At 44.0% G+C, this 25,354-nt stretch overlaps 2 protein-coding genes across 2 annotated transcripts; one reads left to right on the forward strand and one right to left on the reverse strand.

The window, feature by feature from the left end:
- Positions 1-208: 208 nt before the first annotated feature.
- LOC117854027 (kinesin-like protein KIN-14L) lies at positions 209-13,109 on the reverse strand. Its single transcript, XM_034736307.2, has 23 exons — positions 12,694-13,109; positions 11,797-11,920; positions 11,347-11,433; positions 11,075-11,245; positions 10,804-10,910; positions 9,894-10,025; positions 9,593-9,771; positions 9,059-9,220; positions 8,798-8,889; positions 8,347-8,498; positions 7,583-7,756; positions 6,782-6,928; positions 6,069-6,254; positions 5,164-5,235; positions 4,547-4,602; positions 4,239-4,455; positions 3,841-4,032; positions 3,507-3,725; positions 2,666-3,016; positions 2,490-2,588; positions 2,114-2,254; positions 1,867-2,025; positions 209-898 (listed from the first exon to the last, which is right to left on the reverse strand). The coding sequence occupies exons 1-23, from the start codon at positions 12,913-12,915 to the stop codon at positions 467-469; spliced, it is 3,873 nt and encodes a 1,290-aa protein (XP_034592198.1). The 5' UTR covers positions 12,916-13,109; the 3' UTR covers positions 209-466.
- A 9,824-nt stretch (positions 13,110-22,933) lies between these two features.
- On the forward strand, positions 22,934-25,213 carry LOC117852128 (uncharacterized). Its single transcript, XM_034734097.2, has one exon. The coding sequence runs from the start codon at positions 23,424-23,426 to the stop codon at positions 24,966-24,968; it is 1,545 nt and encodes a 514-aa protein (XP_034589988.2). The 5' UTR covers positions 22,934-23,423; the 3' UTR covers positions 24,969-25,213.
- The last annotated feature ends 141 nt before the right edge of the window (positions 25,214-25,354 follow it).

Raw genomic sequence — 25,354 nt, forward strand, 5'->3', positions numbered from 1 at the left:
AATAACGTTTTCACTTTTCAATTCATATATGTGCACAAGTTAATTCTTTTCAACAGTTTCATCAAAAAAAAAATTCTGCTCAACAGAATGTGTTATTAATCTTCACCTGTGTATCCATATTGCTTATCAGAAAGGAACTCCCTCGTAAACAAAGAGTTACAGAATAGCAGTCAGCGAAAGCGCACCAGGTAAATAGCCCAGCACAACATAAAAAAGAACCATAACTTCCCTAAGCTGGAAAGTTAACAAACTTATAGCAGTGCAGACACTTATCAACTGCAGCTACACTGTATTTGGCGACATTACCCAACCATTACACAGTTGACAGGCACTAGCAAGGAACATCTCTTGCCAAAGAATAGTGTTACAACATAGGCTTCCTCTTAGTATAAACAAAAACAGTTACAAGGGATGCCCTCAAATGGCATCCATATACAACATATATAACTCTACAAACGCACTAGCACTACGATGACCGGACATCCTTGAAAACACCACCTCTCTCCATCTCCACGACAATCTCTTTCAAGGCCGGCACTTTGCTAGCTAAGGTTCTGTACAATCTTGAATACCTGGCTCTTGTACCATCGGCTGTTCGTGCCAAGGCAAGCAAGCTGACTGCCTCTGGCAGTTGCTCGAACACTCCTTTTATTTCCTCAAAACTCAAGTCTGCAAGAACAGATGGTCTTGGAACAACACGGATCACCTCACCACCTTTAGGCTCCTGAACTCGCAAATCAGCTTTAATCACCAGTTCACTGCTCGAATTTGCTCCACATTTTATGATGAAAGGCGCTGTTGTTCCCGTGTTGAACTGCAGTACGTTCCACTGCGAAACTTCGCTTTCTCCCAATGCATTAGACTGTGGGACAGGATCATCAGGGTCTTCTTCCAGTGACTGCACCAAATGCATGGCTATTGTGTCAAAATAAGGTTGAACTACACTTTGTGAACATTACGTTCTTTAAAGAAAAGATAGTACGGAGACTTGCATTTATCAATGCTTGGAGTAAAGCTTGTGCAAATCATATACAATAAGCTTTCTTAAAATGAGATAAAGAGGTGCTGATTAGTCTAATATTTGCTAAAAGTCTTTAGCCAGTTCTAACTGTATGATATATTGAATGTTGAATGTGTTTCTTCAGGTGTATTATTGTTCCTTGGGTCTCTGGTGCGAACAAGACGTGGATATGAGGCAATCTCTTGTACTTTCACATATATAGATATTTAACAGTTCTGCAATGGTATCAAATGTTTGTGTAGTGGATGCGGTAACAGAAACATTAATGAACAGGGTAGTTATTGCAGGATGGTACCCCTCACAAAAAATAATTCCCTTCTAGAACTTCCAGATTCCAAAAGGTCATTTCAAATTGGAAACAACCACCAGAATTTGGAGGAAATAGTATGCACGGACTGTGTATTTGCCAATGCACTGCGGAAGAAGCATAGTTCTAGCAACTTGGGATGTATTGAGTTATACAAAAGCCATGAATGCCAAATTTCGTACATATGATAGAGTTGCAAAATCATAGGTAATGTCAAATCCTAGTTTCTGTTCAGAAACTAAGTTAAAAATGGTAGTTAGTGTACATTATATGTGCGAAGTTGGGCAGGATAAAAAAATGTTAAATGAAAAGTCGAAGTAAGATTGGGAAACTTAAGCTCTACTCACAAATGATAACAGCAAAGATGCAGTGAAAACAAAACTCACAGAGGAATACCATGCCATCACAATACTTCTCAAAAGTAGCGATATTTATGTTTCTAGCTTTCTTAATAAAACTGGGAAATGACACTCGACCTAAGTAGTGATATTTATTCTATTAATTCAGAGCAATGATTTGAAGGTACTATCTTATATACCTCTACAACTTTCCGTGCCTCCATGATCTGCTTCTGAGCACATGGATGATCTATATCAAGAAGAGAAGGCATCTGTGTCAAGAGGTCATTCAATGATTCTAGCAAAGCTTTCCTTTTTGATTTTCTCATAGGTCTTGTAACGCTTTGTCTCATTACTTCCTGATGTCACAGAATGAAAAGGCACAGCAAGTTAGTAAGCATATTATAAAAGCTACCTAACCATATCTGCATGGAAAAAGTATCAGACCTTGACTTGTTTCAAGATGTTATCTAGAGATATGAGAGATGCTAATCGCGCATCCTCAACAGCAGTAGGAGGATTTCGAATAGGTGAACCACCTTCTTCTTTGGTTAACAAGGCCGTGTCAGTTCGCATTTGTTGCATGATCTGAAAAGAGTATGGCATAACTAGGATCACTTAAGTACAAATGTCACACAAAAAAAGAATCATGCAAAGTTACAAAAAGAATGCATCATCACTTAAATTTCTGACTGCATCAGAAATTCAGAAATTTAAGGCACGTTCAGAAAACATTTGATCCACCGAAGCACACAAATATGGCAAGTGCAACAGGTGGAAATATGAAAAATGGAGGGTATCATGTGGTGATTCAGGTAAGCACCTTTCTCCTTTTGTGATCAACAGACTCCAGAGCAGAACGGAGTTTACTGACATGCGCAGGATCATCAGCCTCTTCCGTTGCCAATGTGCCAGCTATGTCCTGCAAAATTTGTGAATGATAAGACAAAAAACTTTAACAAATTTAGTTGACCAGATGATGAGACCGGGAAATGAAACCTTCAAGTGCTGTAGTTGTGATGTGTAAACACGCTTTGTGTATTCTGATAAAAGCTGGCCTAGAGCATCCGTGGTTGGGGGCTGAGCTGTTCCAAGGCCAGCCATCCATCCATCCATAATAGCAGTTGACAGCAGTTCAAGCTGTCCTGTAGCTCCTCCAGCAGCATCTCCACCAGTTACAGATAGAAACTCAAAGTTCTCAGCAAGCCATGCACGAATTTGGCGCTGTAATTCACCAGCTGGTGTGTGAACAAAGAGAGCAGCTAAAGCCTTGTTTCCAATTGAAAAGGCCTTGGCTTCCTCAGTAATTTCCCGAAGCTTCCCCCCAGTCACATGTTGTCTCCAAGTCTCCTGTCCAATTATTATGACATTAGCATTAGACTGGTCCAAAATGAAAATAAATGCCAGGTCAGGCAATGCCATCAATTTTTTTTCCTCGAATGACGTAGCAGAACTGTGTGTCATTTCATTAAGAAGGAGAAAACGAACGGGTCCAACCCAAGTACAGAACACACACCACACACCCCACCGGAACTAGATTACATACACGCCCCTGAACATGGAAAAGGACGACCAAGCAAATGCCACAGCCTAATGCCATCAATAGCTCAGCCTACCATGTCCAAGCTCGACACGTTGACTTCACTACAACGATACTACAATCCATATACTAGAACATGGTTACGTGGAAACAATTAAGCCAGATCTCATTGAAACATATATGTACCACAAAATTCAACTAGAGTGGCATGTAAACTAGTCCCATAAATATGAAGCGATTAAGATTAAGTAGAGGCTGGTAGAGTTATCTATAAGCAACATTCACAGAACAAAACTTTACCTCCTCAACACCACGAAGCTTGAGAACAATTGAGGAGAATTTTGATTTCCTTTCCTGCTTAATGTTCACCTTGAAACCATGCACATGTTCATCAACCAGGGCAGTTCGGGAACCATGATCATGGTGGTAAACAGGAGACCTTCCAGGACTACTTCCCCTGCTAGAACTTCTACTTCGACCAGTATTTGATTTCTCCAAGAAACGTTCAACTGGAAAGACCTTTATGAAGAAAGGTCAGAGACATATACTGTTAGGACTAATGCAAAATTCTAAGATGGCTGCTTAGATTTCTTTGGAAAAAATAAATATAAACAAAACAGCAAAATCATCATACTTTGATGGACTGTAGTTCTGGTGACCTAGCAAGCAAAGATCTAATGTATAATATCCTGACTCTTGAAACTAACATAGCATCCATAACTTTTCTTGGTTCCATTTTGCAAATGAATGAAAACACCGCATCACGGATCTCAGCAAGTATCTCATGCTCCCTAGCTGCACCAGCTTTGATAACTGCAGCCAAAACCTGCACACAAAACATTTCCACTATTGACACACGTTCTGTACAAAACAAGTGTTCAGAAGAAAAGGTGAATGATATATGTACCCAGGGATGTACAATGGAAGGGAAGGGGGCGGAACAATACAAGGGAAGAAGCAAAACTATTTTAGTTGAGAGGAACAAAAATAAAATCAAGTATTAATACTATCTGTTGGGGATGTATTAATTACCAGCATCAAAAGCTTATTAGCACCGTCAGCTATTGCAGCAAATCCCTCAAACTGGTCAGGATCAAAATCCATCAGTGCAGAGGTAAGGTACTCCCCAGCAGGTGTAGTTTTTGCTAGCTCATTGCTTGATTTCACAATAGCTCCACTGATTCCAGTTTTATCCTGAGACGTCGGTGATGCAAACACATCTGGTGATCGACTTTTGCTGCTGTCACTCCTGCAGATAGTCATAAATTTGGACTCGATCATGCCTAAATGCTTTTTACATTCAGTATTATTGACTAATTGTACGTGAGCAGTTCTTTTACCTGCCTATCTCCCTTCCCTGAGCATTAGCTGGCTTGTTTGCTGAAGGGCTTGAAGCCTATGAAAGTAGTTAGTAGTTATCCATCAGAACCTTGTCAAAAAAATTTGGAAACACAAGTACTGATAGGTCACATATTCACATATGCTAAGAAGAAACTTATCACCATAACTCAATAAAGTTTCAGAAAATTATTCAGTCAGAAATTCAAGTTGAACACATTCTAGAAACAAACAAGCAGCAATAGGCAAACTAGGAGCGTTTTCCTAATAAGTTCAAGCAGGTGTTTACTAAATCCATCAAGTTAAATGAGCAAAAAAAAATATGCCAGACAACTATTCTTCATAAACTCAATTTGGGTAGAAGCTAGACAGCATAAGCAATGAATGATACTGATCATTACTTTTCGTAAAGCCTCAGCTGCAGATTTTAGAATGTTGATTTTTTTTGTTGTTTCCCTTGATAAAAAAGGAAAGTTGCCTGTCTTACATTGCATCAGACACAGCAAAATGTGACATGAATCTTTGGTCCTTTCAACATGCAGGAAGGGTAAAGAATAATTGAAAACCAGCTAGTTGAAAACACAGAGCACAACAAAAGGATAAAGAATACTGTGACAACCTGTGGCGCGCTTCCTAATCCCGACTTCTCTGTAAGTCGGTCAAAAAGCTTCTCGTTCTCTTCATGCAATTTCTGCATTTGTTTTTGCAGCAAGGAAAAGGAAGGTTTGTGAAAATGTGATAAAACAAATGAAGAAGCTACAAAAGAAATTTAGATCAAATTGTAATAAAATATGTTTCAACAGTAGGTCAACAGAAAACTTGAATTGTGCTAACTTAAACATAAAGAACAGACAGATCATGCATCAGCAGGCACCGTGGAATGCACAAGCATGGCAAGAATCTTCACAACAATAGTGACAGTAGAAGGTACCAAAAATGCAACTTTTAGTTAGCAAACGTTAGAGAGAAAAAGGAGGAAAAGACCAGGTACTTAGTCAAAGGTTTTATGGTAAAATTTTAATACACTGAGAAGATCTCCTCTAAACTTGTAGTTGAAGATAGTAAAGCAAATGTTAAAAACAGGGCAGTCAGAACTAAACTGGTAGGTCACACTTTCTCAATTTAGAAATCAGGTAACAATTAAGTATATTGCATTTAGGATGATACCATGACCAAAAAAACATCCATAACAATAAAACCTTGTTCTCCTACTCAACTTGCAACGCAAATTGCTCCAATCAGCGAACCCATCCAATCTGCAGACTTTGTTTTACCATGCAACTATCATTCCAAACAACTCAAGGTGACCAAATTTCTTCTTACTAATACAACGATATGCAATTCGCCAGCATGCTCGAGGAAAAGAACAAAGGGTGACCAAATTTAGGTCACTCTAGGGTGTACATTAAATGGCAATCAGAATACGTCCGTCATCCAAACTTTCAAGCTAACTTACAATAGGACATGCATTTAAGGTGGAACGTGTGATACTTCATGAAGAAAGGTTCCATGGAGTATCTATACCTCAATAAGGGCATCCCTTTTTGCCAATTCCTCCTCAAGCCTTTTGGTCACTGACGATGACTCAGCAGTTGATTCTGTTACCTTTGGCGAAGAAATAACTGAAGCAGCTTCAGACCCAATAGTTGATCTAGCATCACTAGCATTAAGGGCCTCATTAAGTTGTGACTCAATTGACTTGAGTTTCGCCTGCAAATTATATAAAGAAAAAAAATGGAAGCCATAAGGAAATATCCGGCATAGTAAAAAATATGTGCTTCAGAGTACAACAAATAGCAGAATCACAACCACTCCAGCAGGTTTAGGTGGTTTACGAAGAATATAACATAGGGGGCTACACCGTATCCAATCAATTCTAAACAATGGAGTATGTAACAGTAACACCCCTGATGAGTAGGCATCAGGGGGGGGGGGGGGGGGCTAACAATAATAATAGTCTCACTAGTCACTGCCCCTGATGAATAAATAACTATTAGAAAGATATAACAGTCAAGCCTTCATATCATCATATATAATTGACTGACAGTACAGTGGAGACACGGACACCAAGAACCACAATGCATGTATGCAACATCATCATGAAGAAAAATAATAGCAAAAACCTACAAGATTTATAAAAAAGTAGCAGGACAAAAGACAATACTGAAAAAAGTAAGCCAAACAGGATTCAACGAATATGCTTGTTAGAAAAATATACAGATGGATTAAAATTAAACCTGTAGCGACTGAATTGTTAAATCACGTTCTTGCAGCTTTAGTTTCTGTTCTTGTTCAACTTTCAAAAGATGAGAAATCTGATCCCTTAGCTCGTTATTCTGCTCTTTCTCAATCTTGTGCTTCTCAGCAAGCATTAAATTTTCAGACTGCAACCAATAACGAGATAACTAAAATGTAAAGCATCTTCAAATGTAAGAACTCAAAAAAGAAATGGACGGAATACTGTATATCAAGTTCTGAAGCTAATGTTAAGTAAATTGCAACCAAGAGCCAGTGCATCATATCACATAGATTTAATAGATACATCAAAACAGGTGTAAGACTGAAGAGTGAAAATGAAGCAAATGCAACTATCCACTTAAGCAAACAAGGCCCTTTTTACAGGGAAAGAGCATAGTGAAATATACTGATAATAACATTAAGATCCACAGGATACAACAAAAAAGGTACATACACAAGACAACAAGAAATGGCCAACACCAGGGGGGCGGGGGGTGCTCATATGATGCTTGTCCCTAAAACAAGATCAACCAATTCTCCTTGTGCTACTTGAGACCAAGCAATTCAATACATGAACCTTGGTTCGAGAGAAAAATAAGATTCCACTAAAAACAGTATCAGAATGTGTAGTCTTATTTCTGCTGACAACATTTTAGAATCAACTACTCCCAGGATGTTGTAATCCTCTAAACTTAAGGTAACTCAACAGAAGAATTTCTAAATGCATCATGATTGACTGTCTTGGGTACTGCTAATTTAATAAGATCAGAAGCAAACGCTGCAGATAAATCAAAATCAACCTTAAGATCAGCTTGGAGCGTAGAAGAAACTCTCCAGGCCTTTTGAACTTCATTAAACAGAAGCATGCACTGGTCGTTGGCCTCTTTTAGAGAATGTTTTAACCCCAGAACTTCTTGCCGCAAGTCTAGAACCTCCTTTTCTTTATCATGCAACTCTTTGCGTGAATCATTTGCCTGTAAATAAACCAGACAGGTGGTTACAAGTAGTTATACTATGATGCTGGGGATGGTGCCAGACCTGGCAAGACTTGCATGTGGATGCCAGGTGGCAAACAAATGGGACCCAAGGATTAAGCTGCCTAATATATATTTATGTTAATAAAAGTATCATTTTAAGATTGGATGTGTATGCAGCACTGAAACTAGCAAAACACAGCCACAAATCATAATACACATCAATGAACTAACTGTACAGTATGCACCATCTGCTCCCATGAAGAAAAAGAAAAGAAATGGGCAAAAGGCACAGTGAGAAAAGGCTGTTCACAGTGCATCTCTTACAATGGAGCTCTCGTGGGAAGCATGGCTCCCAACGTCTCACACTCTCACCTTTCCCACCTTCCCCTCCCTTCTTTCCCCCCAGCACTGCCAACTCATACTACAGCGTGCAAACTATGAAAACCCAAGAAGAAAAATGTGACACGAATCCAACTTCTTCTAACATGCATAGATGCACAAAATACATCTGGAATTGTCTGTTTCCGTAAGAGCGTAACACAGTATTGGAACAATGCAGAGATAAATCAAAAGATTCAGAATCATACCACGTCTTTCCATTTTTTTATTGTGTCACGATTGCCAAGGCTCAGTTCAGCATTTCTTGCTCTTGCAGAAAAACTGAGTGTGGACAAAGTTCTTGACAAATTTGAAGCACTCGGACTTACATGCACGATCAATAAGATCTTCGAGCTACTTCCTGCACCAATGAAGGTATGTCAATACACAGGCACTACCAGAGGCCAAAGATTACTTTATGCGTCTGCTTCGCAGGGAGGACCAGATGCACTCCGTAGGCAAAAGAAGACTCTGTTTTCCACAACACAGGTGTATTTTCTTTGAGGAAAAAAGAAGCTTAAGACACATTGCTAACTAATTCGACAACCTACAGTACCGTTGTTCCAGTGGATCATCTCCAATTCATCAAACAACAATTTTTCCAACATGTTAATGGCAGGAAGGCATCAAAACAAAGTATTAGCCTCAGAACAGCATTACCTAGTGAATCAGCTAAGATTTGTGTGATTCTTGAATTCCCAGATAGAACAGGTTCCTTCTTTGCGCTTAAAGAGGCAAATGCATCACCCAAGCTAAGCAATCAAAAAATGAGCACAACTTTAGTTACAATGAAATAAACAAAAAAAAGCACCATCAAAGGTAGTGTGTCACATAACAAAGGTCCAATTTACTGGAAATCAAACGGACAATGATTATAACAAATGGAAAAGTAGAAATCTGGTCTCAAATCGAGCTACTTACGCAGAAAGTGACTTCGAGACATGCAAGAAATCTGTTACATTGTCCCTACCGGCATCTTCTTCAAGCAGGCATTCACTTGCTGGCAAATCCACTAGAGAAAGCTTACTGTATAGGTGCTCTCCTGTTACGTAGTTTCGGTAGTGTATATGAATGGTAATGATCCTGAAAAAAGAACAACAAAAACAATAAACCAAAACAATAATGATTGAGCAAACAGAACATCACAAAACAGAGTATTAACAGACTATAATCAGCTGCTGAGAACAAAAATAAAGTGACTAACAACTAACATGCAAGCAGGAAAGAGCTATTTTTATTCGAAAAAGAGAAACCAGCAAGCACATGGAGCTGACAGTCTATGTTCAAGTGGAAAAAATGGAGCTGGCAGTATGTCACCAAACTTACATAAACCATTACAAGCTAAAAATAATTATAACAAGAGTTAAACAGCAACTAAACTCAAAGACATATGGGGATGCTTAATATAAACAGTGATATATTCTAAAGAAACAAAACAGGAAATGTTTCACATACAGGTGAGAAACCATGGCCTTTGGCGAATTCACTGATCGGTTTTGAAGTGCTGTCTTTAGTGCTCCAGAAAACTCCAGTGGATTTTCAACCTTTTCTTGGACAAGTTCCACAAAGGATTCTTGCACACCCATTCGAACTTTTGGGACAGTGCTGCTAGATTCTGACAGCAAATCCCTAACCTGTGTTGGAAAGAATACACAAATTTAGCTCCTTATTATACCATACAGTAACATGGAGCAACATGTCTTCTTAATAGCATAACAAAAATCAGTGAGAACATATTTGTAGAGATCAAAGGCACCTGATCATTGTAGAGCTCACAGGCAGTAAAATAGAAGTTAAAATGTGCAGTAGAAGTAGTGTCTGAGTTTGAAAGATCAAACAGTTCTTCAAAGCTCCGCAGATATAAGCCACGATCATGACTTGATCCTTCCTGGAAAGAGCACATGAAATTTTTTGTAAAAGACGCTGCACACATGTATTTAAACACATGTCAACGAAGAGCTTAGAAATCATGTAAGAATACCAGTACTTAGCATAAAATGCTGACTGACTTCAAGTACAATACCAATACTAGATGACAAAGTGACATAGATATGAGTAGAAATCACATTTTATCAAACAAAGTAATTCTAAAACATCAGCATTACCCGATAAAAAACCGTTAGCATCACCCATGGAAGCTCTACAACAACATTTATCCACCAAACTGATACAAGAGTGCCATTTCATAAGAGCTACCATGTGTCTTTGTGCAAGCGATTAACACTCATGTTTCATTCTGATAGCTTTCCATAATATGTTTCTTTTGCGAGACTGTAAATGACACAAATGACCAATGTATAGTATGCTATTGTTTAAACACAAAAAATACTTTGACTGATTGTATTTTGTACGAAAGCAAGAGTGTCAGATTGCATTAGATTCCATGATTCATGTTCTTTCATTAAAGCTCAGTTGCGCTCTTTTTGTGGCTTCAGCCCTGTGTAGCCTTGTGATATGAAGAGGTATTTATGGTAGTATCTGTCATATCAAGTAAGAAATCAGTATGGTGCTAACAGAGAATTTGCAGATGACGGGTACGTCACATGTGAAGGTGTCAAAAAACCTAAGCAATTAAATTTCTCAAGGTGTCAAAAATAACCTAAGCAATTAACTTTCTCGTATGGGAGTTCAGGGGAAAAATTATGGTATAAAAATGTGATGCGTACCAGTGTATGTGTTTTGCCAGAACAGCTTTGACCATACGCAAATATGGAAATATTATACCCATCCAGAGCAGATTGCACAAATGGTTGAACATCATGGAAAAGTTCACCTGAAAGGAAAATTGAGCGACTGAAAAGTGTAAAAACAATATAGTATGACAACATAGTATTCCATCAAGATTCTGCACAATCTGACTCCTTTGAATCGCATCCTACATTGCTGTACACCTACCTATAAGAAATAATATTTAGAACCCCACTCCACTAGTCTTACCTTGCCCAATGTGGGGTCCATATACTCTATCAAACTCATAATCCTTCTTAGGATTGGTTAGAGATTCATCTCCTGTGTTTACACGGATAGTAAAATCATCTGGAAACTCTACCACTGATGAACCCTCATCTTCGAATAGTGGTCTGCTACGACAAAACACTTTGACATTGCCTGCAAAATGTTGAAATTTATTAAATTATTATGGACAACTAAAATATGCCATATATAAAAAATATTTGCAAGCCAGACAATACAAACATTGTGTGGGGTACCTTTCAAGGTCAACAGGTCATTGAAAAGCCTTTTCTTCTCATGAATCAAAGGGGTGATTCTAGCTTCAGTCTCAAGGGCAGCTTGATCTAAAGCAGAAACAAAAAGAAAAAAAGAAAACTCAGAAAACAATACAAAAGAATAGAAAACACTAACTCAAAAGAGAGCACGAGTTTTGGAATGAGAGTTGCTACTTTCCAGTAAGCCTCCTTGAAATTTCTACAATTGATTGGTATACAAATAGAGAGAACAATGTATTCCAACCATAATACCATATGGTGTGCAGTGTGCTATTCAACTAAATTCCACTGGAAGCATGTAGCTTATTCTAAAAGTCATATAAGACCCATCTTACTAACCCGCCGAGGGTGCTCCCTCAATAATCCAAGGGTAGTAGAAACAAGGATAATGCTTCAGTTTACTTAAATATATGAAGAGAGATGTTAATTTACCTAATTTTCGAGTTCTGTCAGCAAGAAATCCAAGATAGCGGGTGACACGGCCCAGTTTGGCATTAGAATACTCAAGAAGGTCGCTAGCTTCCTGTCTAAGCTCCAAGCAGTCCTCTCTAGCAAGCTACAAGAGTTTAAAAATATAAATGAGTAAATGGCAACAGAAAGAGAAAGAGCATGAATTGGATAAATACAGAGTCATGGACAGTATATCAGATTTTTATGTGATGCTAATCATGTTAAACCAACATACTAAACTGGATAACAATGTTAACCCAGGCACTTCTTTTTTGGGGCTCTATACCTTATTTGCACTCCTTCATTCCTTGTGATCAGGTCATACATTACTTTCGACACTGTCCTCCCATCACACAGTAGTTCAATGGAACAATATTAAAGGCCATAACCCCACCACAGTATCACTAACACCCAACTGCACCAGTAACTGAAGCACATGGGCTCAACAAGCACATACCCCTAATCCCCTGAACTTACTGCAGTACCAATTGACCACGCTCCAATTTAGTTCGCACATCCAACATTTACTGCAACCGAACCACCACGGCAAGCTCTAGACCCACCAGTAAACCTCCACTAAGGCCCAAACAGATCGACCAAAATGGTGTCCAATCAAATCACCGGAACCACCAGGAGTCCAAATCATCTGTGTCAGTAAACTCGTGCTAATTCCTAAACCTGCTAAAGGGAACTGTACAAAGCTAGCTCAATTTCCCCGCTTAACGAACGCAAAATGCTTCATCAGTGGCGGCACCTCGGCACCTTACAAAGCTACAGCACCAGCTCACAGCGGCTCCGGAAACAAATCGAGCTAAAACAAGACACAACATAAGCATCCACCACCACGGAATCAGAACCCAAGTGGCGAGAGGCGAGCACCTGGACGCTGTCCGCGAGCTGGTCGAGCCGGTCGGCGACGGGCACCGCGCCAGCCGGCGCGCGGGGTGCCCCGGCGGAGGGGCGGAGCACCATGGCCGTCGGCGGCGCCCTCGGCATCGCGGTCGGCGCCGATGCCCCCGCCGCCGCCGCTGCCGTCGTCGCTGGCTGCGGCGGCTCGAACCCCGGCACGTCCCAGGACCAGCGGCCGCGCGTGTCCGCCATTGGCGCCGCGGCGGCCGGAAACCCTAGATCGCGGCGGGGTTTTGGGGAGGGGAGGGAGCCGGGGCCGAGGAGCAGCAGGCGGTGGTGGTGGTGGACGGAGGAGGGAGGGAGACGCCCGCCTCTATTCTATCTATCGCTTCGAATGGGGGGAGAGAGAGAGAGAGAGAGAGCGGAGGACAGGGGCCAGAAAATTTTCCGCTTTCGCATTTCGTTTTGGTTCCTTCCTCTTGTTCGGGCGACCCCGCCTCGTGGTGGAAGCTTTTCGGCATCGGTTTCTGTTCGTTTCTGGCTGTGGTTTGAAATCGGTGGGTCCACGGGTGTGGGGGGCGCAGAGGAGTGAAGTCGTGAAGGGAGTAACTGCTTGGTGTACCAGGTGTTTCACTACTGCAGCTACTACGCGAGGTATTAATACCCCCTTGACAAACCTTGAGGAACTGTTTGGGGGTATAAATGGGACGTGTTGGTAAATCCTATTTCTACTTTCGGAATAATATAAACGCAAGGTTATATCGGTGCCTAATTCTTTTTCTCATTTTTTTTCCAATTGATTCCTTTCTTGAGAAACGAGAAATTTTGTTTATTGGGGCAGTAGCCATCGGAACGGGTGCGTCTAACAATTTCTCACCAGGCGGTACAGTTGTTTTCCGGCGCAACTCAAGTGAGCGCGTGCTGTGCACAAAAGCTGCATTTTCTTTTGGGTTCTTCCTATCCGTGGCACGAGCACACGTTCTTTGGCATGCGGCTTTCCCTCCAGTCAGCCACCAAGTCACCCGATGAGTTGAGCCAAAATTTGGCATTGTCCAAATTTAGCAACCAAATAATTGTCAAAAAATGTTATAATTTCGAAGCATTTCGTCTATTTATGAACAAAACATTTCACTTCGTAGTAGCAATGCCATTTTAACAAAAAAAAACATGTTATTGAATTTTGCTCATCTTTTATTTATTCAATTTATTTCAGTTCTACGTAGAGTAGTGATTGGAACCCCAAGCTCATGATCAACATGTATGACAACAAAGGTGACGTTCATGCATGAAAGATGTCGAGATATGGACGAAAGGCCGTAAGGAGGCTGGTCCTCTTTTTACATTCTTCGTTCTTTTCTTGTACTCAAAAAAGTGCTAAGGATATGTTAAGTACAGATCGTGGCAGCTAAGCACAAAAGAAGGTTAGAGAATAATACGGTTACCACTTACTATTTTACCCAGCTGCAGCAATACATCTTATTCCACAGTTTCCTTCTGTCCATCAAGGATGATATTGTTCACAGAGGAGATGATACATCGAGTACTTGCAAGAATAATAATAAGCGTAAGTCATGCTGAAGTGTGCCTTTTTGAGTAATGTAATAGTAGTGCCAAAAAAAGACACTATAAATTATTTTATCATTCAGATGACATCTATTTTTTTTATGAAACCAGATGACATTTATTTAGAAGTCTTATTACACAGTACAATTACCAGGTCCTCCATAATAGAACATACCATCAAGAAATGGGCTAACTTGGTAGCACTGCTTATGAGATATCCTTGGCCACTAGGGTCCACATATTTTACATATCGAACAGATGCTGAATTTTACCAGGCCATTGCCCATTGCCCATCGGAGGACTAGTATATCCAGTATGAGATTGTGTGTAACCACCCCAAAGTATAAGATTTGAATGGTCTGCTAAACCACTAAACAAACTCTTTGGCCAAAATCCAACTGGCCTAAGATCGTCACTAGTATACCCGAAGTGTAGCCACCAATCTGCATAATGATTACAAAAACTAGGTAAATCTATTGTTTTCCATCAGCTCTTATATATATCGGTTTTGAGATATATATGTGGCACAATTTTTTTCCTAAATAATTGACATTCATTGAAAGAACCACCGATCTATATGGAACTATTAATTACTGATTCAAAAATTTGACATTATTTACATGAATTTTATTTCATGCCACATCTTGTCCATGAATATTATGAGTTCAGTACTTATTACCAATAATAGTGCATTTAGAACTAAACTGTAATTATAGTAAAAATTAATACGATATAAATATTTGTTATTTGTGCTCAGTACTTTTGACTACTTACCTTAAATATTTTGATTGTGATCTTAAGCTGGCCATTATTTGGCTCTAAAACATCACCTGGAGTAATAGGTGCATTGTTTACAGGCACAAAACCATCGCATGCCAAGTTGTAACATCCAGTAGATGCATGACTATCAGCCTGTTCGTGGAAACAAGTAAATTCCAAGTATACATAATAAAAAATGCAGCATATAGTTAAGTACACAAAATGGAAAAAAGAGAACAGCCAAGTGCACCGTCCATTCTGTGAAAAAAATGTGTTTTGCTGTCACCGTATAGAGATGGGTTTACCTGGACAGAATAATAGACAGAGAATTTAGCATCATTCTATAAATTCATTACATTTGCACAGGCGACTTGAAACCTACCATCCATCCAGCGACCACAGAATTAAATTCAGGATTGTTATCATTTGCTACCGATATTTTTTATGCGCTTAGCTGGTCCTTTCTATTCAAATCTGGGAAGCTATACACATCAAATGTCTCCATAGCACCAGTAAGAACAGATTTTATATCTGTGTTTGAATAATATTGAGCAACCTGTCGAAATAACATAAGTGCAATAGTAAATAAAATAGTTCTAGAGTGATTGCTTATTATACATGTACAAGAAACTGGCACCGCAGTTTAATGGGATTTATTAGAGCAATATTTGGAATCTGTACTTGCAAATAGAATTAAGTTATAAAATCATCGTGAAGTCGCCAAGACATGTTAGGCTCATGCATTGGCAGATCGTCATACACAACACCCGGGCATTTCTTGATACCCCACTCGATTTTTGCAGCCTTTGTATTGTGATTAAATGGATACACATGTTTCTTTCTCCTCCCAACGATGACTTCTTTTTCCTTGAGCTCACTCCTCACCCCTACCGAGGCAACCCCCTCTCCATGCCACTTCCATCATTATTGCCACCCTGCCCAACCATCGTCCTCCATTGCACTAGCCCGTCGTGGTGACACCGCCACCTTGCCTCACGGCTTGCAAGCCCACCACCACCGCCTGGTTGGCTGCTGCCAATATTCTTCCCTCTAAGCTGGGCAATGGAGAGAAGCTTACTAGAGCAAAACCCCCAGCCCTGAACCCTAACCTTGCTGGAGATCTTGCTAGAGGCGGAGAAGGTGCTCGCACGCCGTTGGATTGATGAGTGGAGGAGGAAGCAAAATTCGGGTTTGAGGGGGTACAAAATGCTCAGATGTAGCATTCCCGAAAATCAAATAGCTCAGTGGGCTAAAGCTAGAAAAACATAGCTTAGCCCAGGCCAAGGTTTAGTTCTAGCTGCACCTGGTCCGACTGTACCACCATAAGTTGATTAAATCGGTGATAAAATTTCTCATAGAAATAGGAACAACCCAGATAGTTAGATTTTTTTTATTTTTTATGATGCATGTATAAACAATTCAGAATATAATTTTAGTGACTTACATGGGCTATTTGTCCGCTTCTAACTTGAGGCTCGGCGACACCATTTGTGAGCAGCGAGCTACTACTTGAGGATGGCTGCTTTGACCTTTGTATCAACCCCCCAGCATCCACATCGATCATAACCCCATGATATTTCAGAAACTTGATCGGAACAAAGCATGAGGAATAGAAGTAATCGCTGTAGGAAGACCATAGCTCGTGGCATTCTGTAACAATAGTTGGGCCACTACCTCCTCGAAGAAGATATGGTAGCCAAATATGCTGTAATGAATTTTTTTTGCAGTAGCTTGTGTGCAGTATTATATATATAGATTTTCATTCTCTTTCTGTTCCAATAGACCGCGTCTCTAATATAGGTGGTAGCTAATTATGCTAGATATGCATTTATGAGATTCAATTACTTCGTTAACGTCATAATATTTATAATTTTTATCTAAGGGACAAGAAATGAAGAAATGTAGTATCTCCATGGTGAAACATTGTCACCAGATCATTCCATAATTGTGTAGTATTAATTACTTTTGAGAAATCGCCAACCTCAATCTCTTGGGATATACTAATATTATCATCATAAACATCCCAAAATCCTGTGGCCTTTAATGCACTCTTAAAAAATAGCCAAACCCAAAAGTTACGGTATATAGTAACATTGTTACCAGATCATTCTATAGTCCAGGACCATGCAGTATTAATGTACTTTTATTTTTGAGAAAATAGACATCCTTAAAGTCTCTTGGGATTTACTAACATTGTCATCAGAAACATCCCAAAATCTTGTAGCATTAATGCTCTCTTAAAAATAGCCAAATCCAAAATGTTACAGCATTAGTTCACTACCAAAATTTTGGCAAGCCAATTTTTTTTGGCATTGTTTGGTTTGTTACCAAAATTTGACAACCTCTCCCATTTATCTTACCAAAATATTGGCAAGTTTTTTGCCCAACTTTTAGGCAAGGAACCAATCAGGCTCTATATTAACATTATCACTAGATCATTCCAAAGTATAGAATCATGTAGTATTAATGTACTTTTATTTTGAGAAAATAGCCAAACTTAAGATCTCTTGGGATATATTAACATTGTCATCATAAACATTCCAAAATCCTAGCATTAATTCACTCTTGAAAGTAGACAGATCCAAAATATTATGGGATATATTAACATTGCCACCAGATCAGTCGATCTTTAAGTGTTAATGCACTCTTAAAAAATAGCCAACTTCCAAATCTCGTGGAAAATACTATTTTAGAAATAGGAAAATTATTTAAAAAATCATGCTGGATACGTGGCGATATCTTTAAAATCTTGCAAATATTACACGTGATTTAATAATGCTAATATGTGTATGCATTTAATGAGGAAATAAGTCAGAATTATTTTGATTCTATTTGCAACGAAAATGGTAAATTACTGCCAGCATCCTAGTCCTTGTAGATGAAAGGCTCACTATTTCTATATTGGAACCGTTATTTATGTACTACTATGTGCGTTGCATATTTTTAATATGGTGAATTGATGAATGATTAGAAGGCACCTTGTTTTATTGGCGTTAGTAAATTTATCTCCACTAATTGTTCGAGGGAGGCAAATGATGACTTGGGTTCAAACTGTCAAAGGGCCCCTTTGACACGCAGGATTGAAAAACTGAAGGATAAGCAAAGTAGAGAATTTAGTGAAGTAGCATACACAGGAATTTTGGTGGAATGGGCATTTGGATGAGCGGTAGGAAGAACAGAGGAAAGCAGTAGTATCTGTAAAGTTGATTAGAGACCAAACCGTGCTCTTATCCCTAAAAACCAATAGTCCTTATTTGTATATAAAGTTTTTTTAGAGTTTTGGAGAAGTATTACGGGTTTTTGCAAATGCTTTAGTTTTGAACCTATAAGGTGTTTCAATGCAACAAATCTAGTAATTTTCAAAACCATGGTGTTGCTGAAACTTTAATCTTTTAAAGGTTTTGTAAACTACACTCCGGACATAGCAATTTTTTTGGGTGGTTTGGGGGTCGCGAGGCAAGCTGATTTGGTTAATGATCTAGGGGGTTTTTCATTCTTCAATAGAAGGGATCTGGCTGACAATCGGTGGTAGGATCGGTGCGTTTGCATTGTGTTCTTGGTCTTGTCCGGTGCCTGAATTCACGAGGGATTTGCCTCGAACGACTCCGCATGAGTCGATAAACAACGAGGTTTAGGTGGATGTTTCTTGCTTTCGTGTCCTTTAGAATTAAACTGAGAGATATGGGTACCTCATGGGTCGCCACCGATCAAGATACTGACTGGTCCTAATAAGTGAGCCCGTCCAACAAGAACGTGCGGGCCAAGGACGTGAAGATACTTGGAACACAAGTTAAGGAGGCCGGACAATTCAAATCAACTCGGATATTGTGGGATACGAGTTGTAATTCGACTCAGATTGCTTTCCATGTAACAACCGACTAGATTAGATTCAAACCAACTTGTAACCCTAGGTCGTCAACCTATATAAGGTGGTCAAGGACGCCTCCCGAGAAAACAACCCATCCAATCTACTTCGCACCCACGCAAGCAATACAATTCAGTAAAACATAGGACGTAGGGTATTACTCTTCGGAGGTCTGAACCTGTCTAAAGCTTCGTGTTCTCATGATTACCTTCGAGTTCTTGATCTCGCAATCCTCTTTGCCTACAAATTAACCATCTAGGTACCCCTAGGTGGATTGACGGGCTACTAAATCCGACAATTGGCGCGCCAGGTAGGGGTGATTGTGAGATCCTCCCCAGCGAGCTCGATGGCATCTCACCCCGGCGTCATCTTCCTCAAGAGCATGAAGGACATCCTCACTAATCTGATCCAGCTTCAGTTCGGGACCATGACGGCGGATTCCGATTCCACCGCTTCTTTCGTCAACTCGGCGTCCATCGCCAGCTCGACGTCTGTTGGATCTATGCCAACAGAACAAGACCTCTACCCGGAAACCTTCGTGCCGCTCGCCCAGATGATCGGCAACCTTTCCCTCTCCGAGAGGACTCCCAACATCCTTGCTGCAACCCGCCCACCCACACCCTCCGACCTTATCGCAGGGCTCGATCGCATTAGCAACACAATTGCTGAGTGCATCAATCTCTCCGAGGTGGCACTACACCTAGGAAGATCAGCGCAAGGTCCTTCCTGCGCCCCCTTTGGTCTAAGGAACTCGGCTGCCGTGTTTATCGCGAAACTCGCATAGTCTTTTCAAATCCAATTGAAGATCCACCCAGACCCACCCAATTTTCGGACTGCGGTGAGCTCCAGATCCCCCGCATCATCCTGATTCCAAACCCTTATGGAGACGACATCGAGAGCAACTCCACCATGCAAAATCATGAAGCCTTCATGGTCTCTACCGACGATCCACCCAGGGATAGCGAAACCTCTTCTCAAGAAGAAGGTCACAACGCCAAGCACTGGGATTGTGCAGTACGGTAACAATGGGAGCAAGCCGACGCCCAGCAACGCTAACAACTTGCTGCTAACATGGGGGCCTAGACAGCAAGAGACCAGCGCCGACCACCGCTCGCCACTAACGCCGACCCACAGTGTGCCAACGATGGTGACAACGCCGACCAGGATGGTGCCCGGGGCAGACGCAGGCGCCCTATGCATGCCCGCAATCTACAAGCCGACCTTGAGGAGGTCGGCCACAATGTCTTCACCACACCCCTGGCTAACCTAGGGGCTACCTTCACCGATCTGGAAAAACCTTCTAGACTTGGAGCCACTCCGGCGGATCCAGGCATGTATCCGCATCACCAACGCCCAAATCGAAGAGCTAGCTTAGAGCCGGTCAATACACTCCTGGTCCACATCTACCCGGCACTCTCGAAGCCGATCCGCTCATAGCAAATCCGGTCTCCATCGAGGCAGCCACGGTAACCGCGCGGTAGGACGGTTGGAGCCCGTCCGTGAAGAGGAGGAGGAACAACCTGCCAGACCAACCATCTTCCTTTGGGAAGAGTTTGATGACACCCTGAATGCTCCGTGCCCCTTCCATAAAGACGCACGTCATAATCTTCGAGACTGTACAGTCCTCAAGAAACAACTCGGCGCTCCGGTAGAGTACAAGCGACCACCCCGCAACGACTACCGCAAGGACGACAATCGTCGCGACAATTGCCATCGCAATGACCGTGACGACCGTGGTGATTGTCGCCGCGACGACCGCAACCACCGCCGTGATAATTGCGACGATCGTGACCGCCACCACAATGACCGCGATAACCGTGGCAACCACCGACGCGATGACCGCGATGATCAACACAGAGAGGAGCACCATGACCAGCCAAACCCAGACGCCCACTGGGCTGGCACCAACAAGAACATTGAATGACACCATGGTCTCACAATCGCCCCCATGGCAGACACCTCCGCTTCTACCCTCAGGACTTAAAAGTTATGTCTTCTTTTTTTTCCCTTTTTTATTTAATGAATAAAACCTTCGAGGTTCTTTGCATACCTACTTCCTTCTTGTTCCCATGCCCGAGCTGTTCCTAATGCTCGGGTGTTGTCTGACCTGTTCGGCAGACTACTCGCTTTCAAGCTCGGGGGTTGTCCGACCTGTTCGACAAACCACTCACTTTCAAGCTCGGCGGCTTCCCCCAGGCACCGACCTCTGGGTCTCTCATCCTCCTCCTCCCCTTCTCAAGGCAATACGACTAACTCGTGTGGTCGGCGTCTTAGCTCGCGAAACCTAGACAACCTTACATTCACCCCTTCTACAAGCTCGAGATCCGCTCTCAGCAGAATGCTGGTCAGGCAAGGCTAGGTGCTTAGCGGCTACAGGCCTCAACTACACGTTGTCCTGTCGTATACACCAACGGAGGAATGGAGCTCTTTCTTTCCACATACGTTAAATCAATTACATCACTTGTATTATCATATAGTTTGATACACCGTAAGTTTTATTTTACAAGTCCAACTCCTTAACGATATTTTCTGCTACACTATTGAATTCCTCGGCCAGTTCCGAAATATTCTCTACGTCGAAATCCGACGCAACCCTTGCACCAACACGCTCCAAAGGAATTCACGGGAAGTGCGTCTTTAATACTACCAAGACATTCTTGATGCACTCCATCGCGGTGTCCTTTAGCAGCTCTTTCAGCCGACCAGGCGCACTCTTAAGACAATCGAGAAGTGGCATCAGCGCGGTCGGGTCAGTTTTCGGTTGGACCATGTCCATCACATAACCGTCTGCCCTGTGTAGATCTTCCAGCTCCACCTCAAGCCTTGCAATCACCAATTGGTCACGCTGAAGACTTTGCATCGCGGCTTCTAAGCATCAGTCAATATCTTTGCGCAAGCTGGCCTCGTAAGCCAGCTTCCGCGACACAGCGTACTCATGGTGAACCGCCACGTCGTATTCTTGCTGGAGATAAGCATTTGAAGCCTCGCATTCTTTGAGGTGTCGCTTTAGCCTCTGCTCCCTCGCTTCGGCATCTGCTCATTCGAACCAGCACACATCAGCACGAAGACTCCAAGGACAGAACCGAGTAGACAGGTTGGCACAAACGTACCTTTCAATTATGCAGCAAGGATCTATTTCTGCTCGGCATGCTCCAGGTCCTTCTGCTTCAGTTGCTCCACGGCGTAATCTTTAGCCTTCTTGAGGTCGACTTCAAGTTGTTGTGCCTTAAGGCGATACTCCTCGGCTTTTTGAATCGCGTCTGCTTTCTTGTGAGCACGCGCAACTAGATTCTGTTTACACTCTGAAAATAAAGTGCCATCGAATGAGTGAAGAAAAGAAGGGGAGAAAAGAGAAAAATAAAAAGAGGAAAAGAAAAAATATAGAAAAAATAAAACATAAAGGAATGAAAATAGAAAAAAGAAATTATTAGTTAATCTAGATTATATTAATTAATCATTTTTTGTTTCAACTGAAACCACGATGTAAATTGATGAAAATTATAATACAAAATAATCAGGATATAATGGACATTTGACATCTTCATCGAACTCATGACAAAACACGAGGAGTCGTTTTACCAAACGTTTTGCAAAACAGCTTCATCTACATCAGGGAAGTCTCTCCACCAGAGGAGAGGCGTTCTAGGAGCAAAGGCTTGCCCGTACCTTGATGGTCGGCTTCGGGTATAGATGGCCAAACGGGTAGCCCAGCTCGCCCTGGCACGGGCATGGTTTGGCTCGGCCCGATTAGGTCCGGCCTGCTTAGGCCCGCATAGTAACAGGCCGGGCCCAAGCATGGCCCACAACCTTCTTAGGTGATCCGTGCCAGCCCACTGGCCCGGCGGGCCTTAGTGGGCTGGCCGTGCTTGTGCTGGCCCGCATCACTGCTCCGTGCACCGTATAATACCCCCTGTCACCGGCTGCTGTCTACATGCTCTCCCTCTGCCTCGCCTCCTGCCCATCGACGCCTCCGCCCTGAAGCTCCTCCTCACCGCGCTGATCACTTGTCCTGGCGGCGCTGGTGCCAGCCGAATCGCGGCGGCCTGGCAGGGGAAGCGGCGGAGCTGCGGAGGACGCGACCGCGCGAGGGAGGGTCGAGACGCGGCGGGAGCCGGCCAGCCAGGAGGGCCGGGAGGCGGCGGCGAAGGGCACGGCCGCGTAGGAGCTAGGAGGAGGCGGAGGGTCGGAAGGAGGCGGGGGAGGCGAAGGGTCGGGAGGAGGCGGCTAGAACCTGGTAGAAGAGGAGCGCGCCGCTGGAACAGGCTGTTTGGGCTGGAGAGTTCATATGGGCCGACCTCTTAGCCGGGCCAAAATAGACCTATTAGGCCTAAACAGACCTATTAGGCCTAAATAGGCCGTGTCGTGCCAGCCCACGGGCTAAATAGGCCGTGTCGTGCTAGCCCACGGGCCGAGGCAGCAGCCCAGGCACAACCCGTGGTGTAGGCTGGGCCGGGCCAGGCCGGCCTGCAAGGCCGTCGTGCCGTGCTGTGCCTGGGTCGGATCAAAATGCCGTGCTGTGGGCCGGTCCATGGGCCGCGGGCCAGATGGACAACTATAGCTTCGGGAGTCAAGAATGTGTGCTCGCCGCTATAATGTGGGACCGCAAAGAAAAACTCCAGTATGCCACAGGCGCGCGCATGCAGAAAAACCCGTCGACCGCTTGGGGTGCTTCCACAATCCCATGCTTCCGCACGCCCACGCCGCCCTCGTCCGAGCGGTCACTGCGTGTGCCGGTTGCCGGGAAGCGCAGGCCCTTCACTCCCTCGCTTGGAAGCTGGGCCTCGCCTCCGACGTGGTCCTGGCCACCGCCTTGCTGACCCGCTACGCGAGGCGGGGTCTCCTTGCTCCCGCCCAGTGGCTGTTCGACGAAATGCCGCGCAGGGACGTGGTCGCCTTCAACGCCATGCTCGCCGCGCTCGGCGCCGCCGGGAGGGTCGCTGACGCCCGGGAGCTGTTCGACCGTATGCTGGAAAGGACCCCCGCCTCGTGGAACACCATGGTCACGTGCTACTGCAGGGCCGGGGACCTCGGCTCGGCGAGGCTGGTCTTCGAGGCGAGCCTCCGCGCGGGGCGCAGCAGCGTCGTGTCATGGAACGCGATGATCGACGGGTACTGCAAGGCCGGGCGGATGGACGCCGCGCGAGACCTGTTCGACCGTATGGGCTCCTCGTTGCCGGACGTCGTGACGTGGAACACGGTGATGGCCGGGTATTTGCACCGAGGGGACCCCGCCACCGCCATTGCCATATTCCACCGTCTGATGCACATTTATCAGCAACAGCAGCGGCAGGAGGAACACAAGCTGAAGCCCACCACGGTGACCATGGCTACAGCGGTAACCGCGTGCACCCAGGTGGGGGATTTCGCCCTGGGCCGGCGGATCCACCTCCAGATCCGGCACCAGGGGACACGGACCGACGCCGTGCTGAGCAACGCCCTCATGGACATGTACTTCAAGTGCGGGAGCGTGGACGGCGCGCTCGACGTCTTCCGCACCATGCCCTGCCGCCCCAACCTCTTCTGCTGGAACACGGTGATCGCGGGGCTCGGCATGAACGGCCGAGGCGAGGACGCCGTGGCCGCGTTCCACGACATGGTCGAGGGAAGGCCGAATGGGGACAACGTCAAGCCGGACGGGGTGACGTTCGTGGCGGTCCTGTCGGCGTGCAGCCACTCGGGGCTGGTGCCTGCGGGCCGGAAGCTCTTCACCGACATGCTGCCGGTGCACGGCGTGGCGCCCCGGACCGAGCACTACGGCTGCATGGCGGACCTCCTGTGCCGCGCGGGCCACGCCGACGAGGCCGCGCGGCTCGTGCGGACGATGCCCGGCCGGCCCAACGCCAAGGTCCTCGGAAGCCTCCTGCTCGACGCGCGCGCCCCGGAGCGGCAGGAGGACGGGGTGAGGCTGAGCGAGTGGGCGGCGCGCCGGATCTCGGAGCTGGACGTCGGGGACGGCGCCGCGTACGGCCTGTCCAACGTGTACGCGTCGCTGCAGCGGTGGGAACGCGTCGAGGAACACAGGAGGGAAGTGAGCGCGGCCGTGAGACAAGGCAAGGGGCCACGCCGCAAGCAGCCTGGCCGTGCTTGCTATGATCTGGCTAGCTCCTGCACGAATTGAACAACACGACGGCGGCGGCGCGGCGACAGGGTACGAGAGTAGTTGTCGTGCTAGGATCCTCAAAGTCAAAGCTGACGTGGACACCGGAAAGCTGTTCCCTGGCTCATCCACTCGAGGCTAGGATGTCGTTGGGCTGTGGCCGCACGCAGGCCCGGTGGAATCCTCCTCTGGTCCTCCGGCCAGCCGGCCTGCCTCGATTGCAGTAAGCGTACGGCAGAGCTAAATTAGCATGCAAGATTTGACCAGATCAGTGGTAAAATCGGCTCAGGCCTGGTTTGGTTACGTGTGCTTATTTTTAGCACCCATCACATCGATACTAATTAGGAGAATTAAACGTAGACTATTTATAAAACCTATTACATAAGTGGAGGTTAAACGACGAGACG

The sequence above is a fragment of the Setaria viridis genome, chromosome 4 (assembly GCF_005286985.2).
Source record: "Setaria viridis chromosome 4, Setaria_viridis_v4.0, whole genome shotgun sequence".
Classification (NCBI taxonomy): Eukaryota; Viridiplantae; Streptophyta; class Magnoliopsida; order Poales; family Poaceae; genus Setaria; species Setaria viridis.